The 13,486-nt window shown below is 44.6% G+C and overlaps 1 protein-coding gene across 6 annotated transcripts in view; it reads right to left on the bottom strand.

The window, feature by feature from the left end:
- Positions 1-2,365, bottom strand: part of CNOT10 (CCR4-NOT transcription complex subunit 10) — a 66,986-nt gene extending 64,621 nt beyond the window's left edge. For 5 of the 6 annotated variants that reach the window (XM_030551018.1, XM_030551020.1, XM_030551021.1 and 2 more), the window contains exon 1: positions 2,269-2,341. Coding sequence is in view for 1 of the 6 variants with exons in the window: in XM_030551024.1 (XP_030406884.1) it covers positions 2,269-2,290 (22 nt within the window). In the remaining 5 variants the exon portion in view is untranslated. Of the gene's footprint in view, positions 1-2,268 lie in introns of all 6 variants that reach the window. The other variant, XM_030551024.1, reaches the window with a different exon arrangement.
- Positions 2,366-13,486: the final 11,121 nt, after the last annotated feature.

The raw sequence follows: 13,486 nt of genomic DNA, 5'->3' as shown, positions 1-13,486 counted from the left end.
GTATCAAGAAAATGTTTTCAACAGTCCTATTCATAACTCACCCCGTTGTGGACAAATATTGCACATGATAGTATGTATGCTATAATAATATGATTGATAACTAACTTGTATTTGATCAATATGATAGAGCAGCATTTTCCTTTCTAGGAAACTCAATTAAGGCAAAAATAAGTCCCTCACTTCAAAAGTTTTTCTTGTAAGTTTTAAGTTCTCCTGTTATTTAAGAGGAGTGTACATCCTTATAAAGATGCACAAAACAACTAGATGCACATGCACAAGGCACAATTTGGTACACATCTATCATCCCCCACACACAAGATTTTGTTTTGTTTTATGTTAGAATGCACACATGCAGTGGAATTCCTCTCTGGACCAGTGCAGTGAGAGAGGCAACTTGCCCTCCCATCCTCAGAGGCTCCTGATAGCCAATTCAGCACTGAATACAGGACAAAGCAATACTCAGAGGATTGTTTTAACTTGTGCTCTTGCTGCTCAGGGTTTAATGGACCATTGCAGCACAGAGTCACCAGGGCATAAGAAAACCTTGGCCATTTCCCCCTCCACACTGCCTGAGCCCCATCCTGTTGGGCCGAAGGGACCACACAGCTAGTTGGACTTTGTGGACCATGGGTATTATTTAGGGGGCCTGCCCAGTGCGGCAGCAACAGTCAATCACGCCTTAATTTTTTGGTGGAGAAAGGAAGAGCCAGGGCACGTGGGGGTTGATTTACTCACTGCAGGGTAGAAATTCATTTTACTAGTATTACTTCATGCAGCATCTTTTTTTTTTTAAATGGGGATGAAGATGGTCCTTGGTCTCCCATCCAAACTGTGACCAGGACTGAGCCCGCTTAATTTCAGAGGACAAGTTCACGATCAGAGGCCACACTAAACTTTCACAAAGCAATACATTTTTAGTGTCTTCCAACTCCGCACTCCCTAATTTAGGGAATTAAAATCAGGTGTTCAATGTTTTTCAGGATTTGGGTTTTTTTTTAGTAAACATTTATTGAAATGTTTCGTAAAACTTTACGTTAACGTTTCTCTGCATTCAATGGAACCAGCCTGGGGAATTCAGGTCTGTAGGAGACCACTGCATCAAAAACTGTAGACAAATCTTTAAACAGAGGGCAGTGATTCTCAATCAGGGGTACACATATCCTTGGGGGCATGCAGAGGTCTTCTGGGGGTATATCAACTCATCTAGGTATTTGCCTAGATTTACTGCAGACTACATAAAAAGAACTAGCGAAGTCAGTGCAAACTAAAGTTTCATACGACTCATTTATACTGCTCTATATACTACATGCTGAAATGTTAGGTACAATATTTATATTCCAATCAATTTATTTCATAATGATATGGTAAAAATGAGAAAGTAAGCAATTTTTCAGAGTGCTATGACACAGTTGTATTTTGATGTCTGATTTTGAAAACACATAGTTTAAGTGAGGTGACACTTGGGGTGCACAAGACAAATCAGACTCCTGAAAGGGGTACAGTAAGCTGGAAAGGTTGAGCACCACTGCAATAGCCTATGAGGAGCAAAGCCAGTAGTCAGGCAAGTGGAGATGGCGGGGTCATCAAATCCCATTCTTCCAAGCATGGGGTCTGCGCGCCTGGTGCAGGGGGCTCAGAGCGAGCACCTTGCGGGGGAACCTGTCCGCAGGGCGGGATGCAGCATCTCATCGCGGGCACTGCCGGAGGCAGGACATCCCCGAGACGGGCACCCGTCCCCGGGTCCCGCACCATCCCCCCAGCCCCAGTGCCAGACACATACAGCTCAGGGGCAGCGGGGCCTCCCCGACACTGGGCAGCAGGCAACCCCAGAGGGAACCAGGTAACTGCGGAGCCCGCCAGCGGCCAGAGCCCAGGCGCCCCCCACCCCAGCGTAGGAGCTAAGACGCAGCGTGACCCCAACAGCCGTCCCACCCGCGAGGCCTCCCTCGTGGAGCCCAGAAGCCGGGGCGGGGACTGAGGGGGCATCACCCAGCCGGGAACGCCCCTCACGCGCCCAAGCTCTGCCCCGCGACTGAGGGGGCAGCAGCCCAGCAAGGAGAAGGGGCTGCCCGCCCTACTTCGCCCCCCACCGGCGGAAGGACACAACGCCACGCCGCGTACTCCCCGTGGCGAAGCAAGCTGCTGTGGTTATATCCCTCCGCTAGCCGCGGGACAGGCCCACAGCGGGGCTTTGAAGGGATCCCTGCGCTGGGAGGAGTCAGTCCCCGAACACAGAACCGGGGGCCGCGGGGCCCTTTTCATACTCACCGCCCGCCTTGTCCGCCGCCATGGTCGCTCCCTTCACGCGAGAACCTGTGCCTGGGCGGCGGGTGAACAACACCCCTTCGGGAAGGCTAGTCCGCTGGCCCCGCCCCTTCCGCCCGAGGCCCCGCCCTCCGGAGCTCCGCGGGCCCCGCCTTGGCGCCTGAGCCGCTCTACCCGGCCGAGCCGCAGGCCTGACAAGACTCCTGCTCCGGCCGCCTCCCCGCAAACTCCAATTCACCCCAGTACCCCTTAACTTCTGCCCGCCAAGCCAGCCGTTCAGCTACGCTGTAAAATGTCTGGCGCTGTTGCCTGGTCCGCTCATCCCAACCGGCAGGTGTTGAAATAGAAAACAACATCCCGCCCTCTTCGTGTCCATGGAAACGCCTTTGGTCAGCGCAATCCGGGGATGATTTTCCTTCCCGGCGTGATGTTTTGGTTCCACTCACCTAATTACAGTCACCCACTACTGAACGTCAGTGTTACGGGAAGAACTGTATTTACTTGCAAGAATCCAATCTGAGACCCTGTGGGTGCTTGGATGAGTTATTCTAAACCATTTCCTAGACTGCTTTATCTTACATGGATTATATGACTCTGTATTGATACGGAACTCATCACCATAGTACTTAAAGTACAGAAGGTGGCATTGTGTATGAGTCTTAAATTCCTTTCAAAATTGATGTTTGAGTCACATATTAAGCCTGCCAGGTTTCTTCCTATTCCTGGTCTCATCCCTATGATGTCCTGTTTCACACAATTAATTTAAAAGTGTCCGTGGGATTCTCTATGCTGGAGAAAAGAGCCTTTAGAGATGGCATCCAGCTTCTTTGAACACTTATTTTTATATCTTTGTAGTGATGTTTTATTTTTATGACATAAGATCATGTCAGCATCCAAAGTACTATAAGTATTAAAGAGTCATACATATTTAATAATGATCTGGATATAACAAAAATGCTATTTTCAATGTTCACCTGTGGCAATAACATCTTCAGGGCTAAATCCTCAGCTGATACACATAGGCATAGCTCTGTGGAAGTCCGTGGAGCCCCTGAGGTGATACCTTTTAGATAATTACCATTTTTAGCGTGCAGTCTTCCTCCTTTGTCTAATTCTATAAGCCTTATATATGTAACAATGGCTTTTTCTTAACACCGGATTGCTTTTGGGACCAATGCTTTAAGACTGTTTCCATACTTTACTCATCTGCAAACTTAAGTACACTCTTCTGTATTAGTCTGCACTATTTCTTCAGATTTGGTTCTCCAAAATTTTGATACATTTAATTCCTGTTTAATATTGTTGGCTTTTTTATATTTGCTGCAGTAAGTGTGGGCATAGCTTAATGAATTTCATTTGTTATACCATCAGTATTACTGACTTTGTTACCAACTGGTCACATTTGTTGTTAAGAGGGACCAGATTGTCTTGAAACATGTATCTGTTGCTCCCTCTTGCAGTAAGGTTAAGACCCGAGGGTGAAATCCTATTCCCTAAGGCAAAACTCATTGCCTTGACTAGGGCCTGGGAGCCTCATTCTGTTAGGCCTCTTGATATTTTTTTCCCCATCACACTATCAGCAATCTTGGAAAAAATATTTCTGAGAAGTTGTAGACTTAATATTAGACATTTTTGAGGGCAGCAGGAATTCTTGTAATTTTGTTATTTGAGTTTTAAGTGTAAGTTAATATATTTTGTAAAAGTAATGTTTGCTGATATTTCATGTTTTCTTGGATTTCTCATTTAACTCCACCTCTTACCTCTTCTTTTGACACATGCATGGAGGGGAGGTTATCTTGCAATTCTTACTCATGAGTACTCCTTAAGTTCTACACCTTGAAATCAGTGCAGTTGTATGATCAGGCCCTTGGCCAAGTCTACATTAGCTATGTCAGCAAATATTCCTAGTGTAGACACAGCTCAAGCTAGCAGAAAAGTGTTTGCCTGTATAGCTTATACTGGTTCAGTAAGTGAAATAAGCTACTCTAGCAAAAACACTTTTACACTAGTATAACTGTGTCTACACTAGGGCTTTTGCAATTATAAAAATGTTCCAAAAAATAACCGTGATACTCCTCAGGGGTACCTATGTTTGTCTGGCATCTTACCACCACCTGTCCTCAGTGTTAGGCAGCCTTGTCTGTGACCCCTGGTGGTCACATCTGTGAGGAGTCAGGGCTTGCAGCAAAACCAGTCTCTGGTCAGTCTAATGAGCACAGCTGGCCTGTAGGAGGCTGGCTGGCTACACCACCTGAGTGGTGGGAAGAATCAGCAGATCAGCTCTTAAGCCCAGCAGCAGCACTAGTTTGCTGGCTGCTCAGAGCATTTGCCAATGATAATAAGGTGATAAGTAACATCATGGATTTGTCAAGAATAAATAGTGTCAAACCAACCTAATAGCTTTCTTTGACAGGGCAACAAGTCTTGGGGATGGGGGGGAGTGGTAGATGTGGTATATCTTAATTTTAATAAAGCTTTTGATACTGTCTGACATGACCTTCTCATAAACAAACTAGGGAAATGCAACCTAGAGTGAGCTACTATCAGGTGGGTGCATAACTGGTTGGAAAATCATTCCCAGAGAGTAGTTATCAGTGGTTCACAGTCATGTTGGAAGGGTATAATGAGTGGGGCCCGCAGGGATCAGTTCTGGGTCTGGTTCTGTTCAATATCTTCATCAATGATTTAGATAATGGCATAAAGAGTACAATTATAAACTTTGTGGATTATACCAAGCTGGAAAGGGTTGCAAGTGCTTTGGAGGATAGGATTATAATTCAAGATGATCTGGACAAACTGGAGAAATAGTCTGAAGTAAATAGGATGAAATTCAGTAAGGCCAAATGCAAAGTACTCCACTTAGGAAGGAACAATCCGTTGCACACAAGCAAAATGGGGAATGACTGCCTAGGAAGGAGTACTGCGAAAAGGGATCTGGAAGTCATAGTAGACCACAAGATAAATATGAATCAACAGTGTAACACTGTTGCAAAAAAAGCGAACATCATTCTGGGATGTATTAGCAGGAGTATTGTAAGCAAGACACCAAAAGTAATTCTTCCACTCTACTCTGCACTGATTAGGCCTCAGCTGGACTATTGTGTCCAGTTCTGGGTGCCACATTTCAGGATATATGTGGACAAATTGGAGAAACTCCAGGGAAGAGCAACAAACATTATTTAAAGTCTAGAAAACATGACCTATGAGAGAAGATAGAAAAAATTGGGTTTGTTTAGTCTGGAAAAGAGAACACTGAGAGGGGACATAACAGTTTTCAAGTACATAAAAGGTTGTTACAAGGAATAGGAAGAAAAAATGTTCTTCTTAACCTTTGAGAATAGGGCAAAAAGCAATGGGCTTAAATTGCAGCAAGGGAGGTTTAGGTGGGATGTTAGGAAAAACTTCTGTCAGGGTGGTTAAGCACTGGAATAAACTGCCTAGGGAGCTTGTGGAATCTCCATCATTGGAGATTTTTATGAGAAGATTAGACAAACCACTTGTCAGGGATGGTCTAGATAATACTTAGTCCTGCTGTGAGTGCAGGGGACTGGACTAGGTGATCTCTCGAGGTCCCTTCCAGTCTTATGATCCTATGGGAGGGATAGCTCAGTGGTTTGAGTACTGGCTTGCTAAACGCAGGGTTGCAAGCTCAATCCTTGAAGGGGGCTACTTAGGGATCTGGGGCAAAAATCAGTACTTGGTCCCTGCTAGTGAAGGCAGGGGGCTGGACTTGATGACCTTTCAAGGTCCCTTCCAGTTCTAGGAGATAGGTATATCTCCAATTATTATTTTATGAAACCTTAGAATCTTGGTTCATTTGCCCACAGTATTTTCTCCAACTCTTTCTTTGCTTTTTTAATAATTCTTTGTGGCACTGCTTTACGTCTTTTCTAGTTCATTAAGTCCTTGCTACTCATTGTACTTTTTGCTTGTTTGTATGCTTTCTTTTCTTTCTTTAATTGCTGCTTTACAATCTTCATTCCATTAGGGAATTGGATTTCTGCATTTTTGGCAATTTGATGTCTTACATATAGCTAGATTGGCTGCTGCTACAACTCCCTCTATTTTATTATCATGAAATTCCTGTAGATTATCACTTACGTCATTGGTACTTAGATACTCAGCACACTTACTCTTAAATAATTTGTTTTTCTAAGGGTACATCTTCACTACCCGCCGTATCGGTGGGTAGCAATCGATTGCTCGGGGATCGATATATCGCATCTCATCTAGACGTGATATATCAATCCCCAAACGCGCTTATATCGATTCTATAACTCCACCAACCCAAACAGAGTTCCGGAATTGACAGGGGGAGCCGCGGACATCGATCCCGTGCCGTGAGGATGGTGAGTAATTCGATCTTAGATACTTCGACTTCAACTACTTTATTCACGTAACTGAAGTTGCGTATCTAAGATCGATTTTCCCCCATAGTGTAGACCAGCCCTAAGGCTATGTCTATTCATGTTCTTTAAAGGCTTACGTCAGCATAACTTATGTTGCTCAGTGGTGTGAATAAATCACCCCTCTGAGTGACATAAATTACACTGACATAAGCACCGCTGGGGACTACACGATGTTGGCAGGAAAACTACTCCAGCTTCTGCCACTCACAGAGACTGGAGCTGTCATGGTATAATTCCCCACTCTGAACCTTAGCATCCAAAAGATGAGGTACCAGCATGAATTCTTCTAAGCTCAATTACCAGCTTAGTCCTTGTAGCGCTGCCACCAACCAGGAATTCCAGTGCCTGGTACACTCTGGTCCCCCCAAAAACCTTGCCCGGGAACCCCCAAGACCCAGTCCCTCTGGATCTTAACACAAGGAAAGTAAACCCTTTTCCTCACTGTTGCCTCTCCCAGGCTTCCCCTCCCTGGGTTACCCTGGAAGATCACTGTGATTCAAACTCCTTGAATCTTAAAACAGAGAGGAAAATTCACCTTCCCCCCTCCTTCTCTCTCCCCCTCCCAGACTTTCCCTGAGAGAGAAAGTAATCCTAACACAGAGAGAAATTAACCTCTCTCTCCCCCTTCCCTCCTTTCTCCCCACCAATTCCCTGGTGGATCCAGAACCCGTCCCATGGGATCTCACACCAGAATAAAAAAAAAACCAATCAGATTCTTAAACAAGAAAAGCTTTTAATTAAAGAAAGAAAAACAGTAAAAATTATCTTTGCAAATTTAAGATGGAATATGTTACAGGGTCTTTCAACTGTAGACACTGGGAATACCCTCCCAGCCTAAGTATACAAGTACAAATTAAAATCCTTTCAGCAAAATACAAATTTGAACTCCTTCCAGCCAAATACACATTTGCAAATAAAGAAAACAAACATAAGCCTAACTCGCCTTATCTACCTAGTACTTACTATTCTGAGCACATAAGAGCCTGTATCAGAGAGATTGGAGAGAAACCTGATTGCACGTCTGGTCAGTCTCAGAACCCAGAGAGAACAACCACCAAACACTAACAGCACACACAAAAACTTCCCTCCCTCAAGATTTGAAAGTATCCTGCCCCCTGATTGGTCCTCTGATCAGATGACAGCCAGGCTCTTGTTAACCCTTTACAGTCAAAAGAGACATGAAGTACTCCTGTTCTATTAACCCTTAACTATCTGTTTATGATAGGAGTAGTTGAGCCAACGGGAGACCACTCTCACGTCAACTTAGAGCAACTACATTAGAGAGCTTACAGCAGCACAGCTGCATTGGTGCAGCTGCACTGCTGTAAACTCTCTAGTATAGCCATGCCCTAAGGCTTCAGGTAGGAATTCCTTCAGTGTTTTCAACATTATCTTTTCCTTGATATGTAATTAGCAGAATGGGAAGTGATCATTTCCTATTTCATCTTCTTCAGAGATTTCCCAGCCACAACTACTTGTTGAATTCCCACATCTAAACATGAAAAGGTTCCACACCAAATTAACCTAATAGGTGCTCCAGCATAGGCGCTAACTTTCCCTGGTGCCAGTGGGGGCTTGTGCTCCCCGGCCCCGCGCGACTCCACCCTTTCCCCGTGCCTGCCCCACGCCATTCCAACTCCTTCCCCAAATCCCCAGCCCCACCTCTTCCCCGAGCATGCCGCATTCCACCTCCTCCCTCCCAGCCACACGAAACAGCTGTTTTGCGGTGCAAGCACTGAGAGCTAGGGGGGAAAGCAAGCACGCAGCACGCTTAGGGGAGGAGGTGGAGGTGAGCTGGGCGGGGAGCTGCCGGTGGGTGCTGAATGCCCACTAATTTTTTCTCGTGGGTGCTCCAGCCCCGGAGCACCCACAGAGTTGGCACCTATGTGCTCCAGTATTGAGCAATACCATGTTATGCATGTCAATGAACTGTTTCAGGCATTTGCCATTATAATCTGTTTTCCTGCTTCCCCATAATTCATTTGGCTATTAAAGTCTCCAGAAATAATATACTCGCCTTTGACACCCTTAACTAACTCTTCTAATTGTAGATTATCTAGCTTTTTACATGAGTTGTAAACACTATAGGTTCCTATGAAGGTGGTATTATTCTGCAGAGGAACCTCTACAGCATTGTACTCAAAACTTAAGTTCTGTACATATATTTCAACATAACTAAGACCTTCCTTTGTAAATATACAGATCCCTCCTCCTCTTGTTATTCTGTCAGATATGATTATATCTTACCCTGGAAGTCTACGCATAAGTTTTCTCGATTATCATGTTTCTTGTACACATATATCAGGTTTTCCATTTCAAAAACATTTTTCTTTAATTCCTGACCAAGTATGGTTAAACTAGATGTGTTCCAGCAAAAAACTGTTAGAACCATGTTGTTTAAACTACTATTACCTTCATTTAAAATTACATGAATGCAGACTATTGAGAAATTGCCAATATGCAAATACTTTTCTGCCACTATTGTTACAATTTGTATTCTTTGTCTTCTTCCCTGTCTTTCATCATAAATGCTATAAACTTCCCTTTATCTACAAGCAAAACATTATCTTTCCTGCCCTAAACAGTGCATTGTTGTACCATTAGCTGTTTTCCTTCTCTGGTATTTTCCTCCGTCTCCACATTCCACCATGAATATTTTTTAGTAGCTACTGCACAGGAGATTTTATGGATAGTTTTAGTTTTTTGTTTCTCTCTAGCTCGTTCTGCTCTCCCTGTGCTTAACCCCACAATTGCTGCATTTTAGTTCTGTTCCTTCCATACAGTTTTCGTATGCGTGTTCTCCTCCACCTTTACCAAGCCTCGTTTTCCCCTTACAGACGGCTACCACATGCCCAAACCTTGGACATTTATAACATCTCAAAGGGGCTGGGATATATGGTTTAAACCCAGAAGAGCTGATATCCTATACTAACCCTATTGGGTAGCATTGCATCTTTAAATGTTAAACTATGTCTCCCCCCTTCCTTCTAATTAGTTGCTTAACAAACAGCACTTGGTCCTCATCTGTACCCCTTTTAATTTTATCCTCAGTCATGCCTAGAGGAACTCCATACATTACCTCTCTTGCTTCTGTCATAAAGTTAGGTAGCTAGCAAATTTCTTCTATTTTTCCTAAAAACGTAGTTTTAAGTTTATCAGACTGTTCCTTGTGTGTACATTCTAATAAATCTCCACTCTGAATTCTTTTAGCTCTTAATATGTCTGACACTTCACATTAGCCATTCTGCTGTTTCAAGGGATTAGCACCTCCTATCTTCCCTTATTCTTTGTATCATACCCATCTGCTCCCTTCTTTTCAGATACAGATATCGCCATTCTTTTTTCTTCTTCCTACTCTGAAGCCATTCCTCACCCCTTGCTGCTTCTCCCTCATTTTCCATCATAACTTCCAGCCGCTCCCTCTCAACCTGTATTCTCAGCTCTAGCCAGCAAGCCCAAGCTGCCTCTGAATTCCCAGCCCAGGCCCCTTCTTTTCTCAGGTTTATCCCTGAATACAGGCCCAACCTGCTCCTTCACAACTGAACTTCATCTTCCTTTAGATTTCATGAAGTCCTGGCTCTCCTGCAGGTGCTGTATGTTAATTGACCTAATTTAACCTGCTCTGCTTGGGTGGCATGGGCACCCATCAGTTTCCTTATTCCACATTCCCAAAAAGCTTTTGACCTCTAGGTGGCACTATATTACAAATTAATATATTTTCCCTTTAATATATATTTTAATATATATAAATGCAGCATTTTAAGGTGGAGTTATGGTTTAAAATTAAGCTAATTAGTCAAAACATGTCATGTGCATCCATTAGGAATTAATTTGGCAATCACATTCTATATACACACCACAAACCTGTTTACACAGTGTAAATAAAATAACAATGGAACAGGAAGTCAGTGGAATACTTATGCTGCAACATCCTGAATAAACTTTTCATGGTGGTAGTTCTTGAAAAGAGGTAACTGTCTTTCTTCCCAATCTTTGTACTCACCTTCAAAGCACTGCATGACTCTTTCCCTCCCCACGCCTACATCTTTATTCTAATTTTTTAATACTATGTTTCTCCCATTTTCTCTCCTGAAAGTTCCAGTGTTGTCCTCCCAGTAATTGGTCTAGTTCTTGGGAGCAACTGAATTGTGCTTGGTGCAAAACTCGCTTAGAGTGGGGGACAAAAATGGCTTTATGGCTTTATGCCACCTTTGCAGCTCCCCAGTTTTGGTGTTGGCCAGAAGCAGTTTGGCCCCCAGTGTCAGTACTTCCAAACATCATGGGATTTAATTGGTCCTGCTTTGAGCAGGAGGTTGGAATAGATGACCTCCTCAGGTCCCTTCCAACCCTAGTATTCTATGGTTCTATGATTTGGGGAAGAAAAACTAGAATATTCATATTCAATGCACTATGTGTTAAATGCTCCTCTGTACAAAAGGCTACCACAAAGTCCATATTCCTCTCAAGCATTCAAAATAGGATTTAAGTAAGACTTGAGTGCTACTTTGCATATGGGAGCATTTCAGCATAGGTATATTATAGTCCAATCCTCAATGAGGCAAAATTTCCAGTAAGGTCAATTTCCATGTGAGTAAGAGCTAAAAGATCTGGCCCTTTACTTGCTTTTATATATTTATGTAACCAAACAAAATGTCCCCTAGTTGATGCAAAGCACTGACATGCTTGCATGACAAGTTTATTTGTATCATATGCATCTGAACAGTACTTTCCATCCTGCCACATTGCTACCCTGTTTATTGACGAAGTGATCTAAGATTCAGAATATTGACGACGTGTACATATATTGTATTAAATCTGTAGCCTTGAATAGACATTGGTCCTGGAGAATTTTCATTCTCGCTGCTTTTCAATAAACTTACCTGTTTCATTCTGTGGAGGAGGTAAAAACTGAACATTGGATACCCTAGTGCATTTGAAACTTTAGTGAAGCTGGGGGTGTTCGGTGAAAGATTAAATTAACAACTCTCCTAACATGAATGATAAATAAATGAAAAAGGAGAGAATTTACAGAGTATTATCTATTTGTTTGTAGTAGTGCTCATGATGTTTTACACATTTTTCCAGACATTCAAAAAGGAATGGGTCCTCCCTGAGGAGCTGTAGAAGTGTTTTCTCCAAAGATATAAACAAACTTGTCCATCTCTTACCCCTTCCACCAACTTAGGCCTGGTCTACACTAGGAGGTTAGGTCGAATTTAGCTGTGATAGGTCGATTTTATAATGAATGCATCTACACAACCAACCCCATTCCTCCAGCCTAAAGGGCTCTTCAAATTGACTGCTATACTCCTCCCCAACGAGGGGAATAGCACTAAAATCTACCTTCCTGGGTAGAATTTGGGGTAGTGTAGATGCAGCACTGTGCAATTCGACGGTATTGGCCTCTGGGAGCTATCCCAGAGTGCTCCTATGTGGCCGCTCTGGACAGCACTTTCGACTCTGATGCATTAGCCAGGTACACTGGAAAAGCACCGGGAACTTTTGAATTTCATTTCCTGTTTGGTCAGTGTGGTAAGCTCAGCAGAACAGGTGACCATGCAGTCCCAGAATCGCAAACGAGCTCCAGCATGGAGCGAACGGGAGACATTGGATCTGATTGCTGTATGTGGAGAAGAATCTGTGCAGGCAGAACTCTGATCCAGCAGAAGAAATGCTGATATTTATGCCAAAATCACAAAGGGCATGGTGGAGTGTAGCAGGGCGGTTACCCTGTTCCAGCCCGGGGGGGGGGGTTAAAACAGCCCTGGGAAAGGGCTGCCCCTGGGAGCCAATAGGTTAGGCTGATTGGGGAAGCTACCACAGCTGGCCCTATAAAAGGCCAATGAGCCAGGAGCTGACACACTCTCTCTAGAGCCTTAGAGAAAGAGAAGGACCTGGCTGCTTGGGAAACTGAGAAGGGTATCTAGGGTGAAGCAGTGCTGGGGATGGGTAGAGGGAGCTAGGGAGTTCCAGCCTAGCAAAGCCCTAGCCTGCAGGCCAAGTTAAGGGCCCACAAAGAGGGTACTACGGCTGAAGAGGGGCAGCCCAGGAATAGACAGAGGCAACTGGTCCAACCCCTCTTGCCGATGATGAGTGGTTTACAGACTGCCATCTGTCCTAGTGAGCAGGGGCTAAATGGAGACTGGCAGTAGCCCCTGAGAGAAGGTGGGGATATGGGGTTGGGGGTTCCCCGGGGTGAGGAGACCCAGATTGTGGGTTGCTGCTAGGGGGCAGAACCCTGATGTGAAGGGCACCGGGGTCCAGGAGGGACACAGAGGCCAGCGATAGGTGAGACACTGGCCTGCAGAGGGTGCTCCAGGGGCTGGAAGAGCTAATTCCATGCCAACCAGCAGGAGGCACTGCGCCGGTGAGTGGTTGCCCTGTTGCATGAAGAGAGGCTACACCAGGGATGCACAGCAGTGTAGTGTGAAAACTAAGAAGCTCAGGCAAGCATTCCAAAAGACAAAGGAGGCAAATGGTCGCTCCAGGTCAGAGCCCCAGACATGCCACTTCTATGATCAGCTGCATGGCATTCTAGAACAGGACCCTACCAGTACCTCAACACTCTGCATGGACACCTGCAAGGTGGCAGCCTCACACAACACGGATGAGGAGTTTATGGATGAGGAAGAGGAGGAGGAGGAGAATGTGCAGCAGGCAAGCAGAGAATCCATTCTCCCCAGCAGCCAGGACCTTTTCCTCACCCTGGAGTCAATACCCACACAGGGCCTATTGTTCCCGGACCCTGATGGTGGAGAATGCACCTCTCGTGAGCGCACATTTGTAACAACACTACAGGGGTTAAAAGCAAT

This window comes from Gopherus evgoodei, chromosome 2 (genome assembly GCF_007399415.2).
Source record: "Gopherus evgoodei ecotype Sinaloan lineage chromosome 2, rGopEvg1_v1.p, whole genome shotgun sequence".
Classification (NCBI taxonomy): Eukaryota; Metazoa; Chordata; order Testudines; family Testudinidae; genus Gopherus; species Gopherus evgoodei.
The sequence above is the reverse complement of the archived record's forward strand: the minus strand, read 5'-3'. Positions and strand labels throughout refer to the sequence as shown.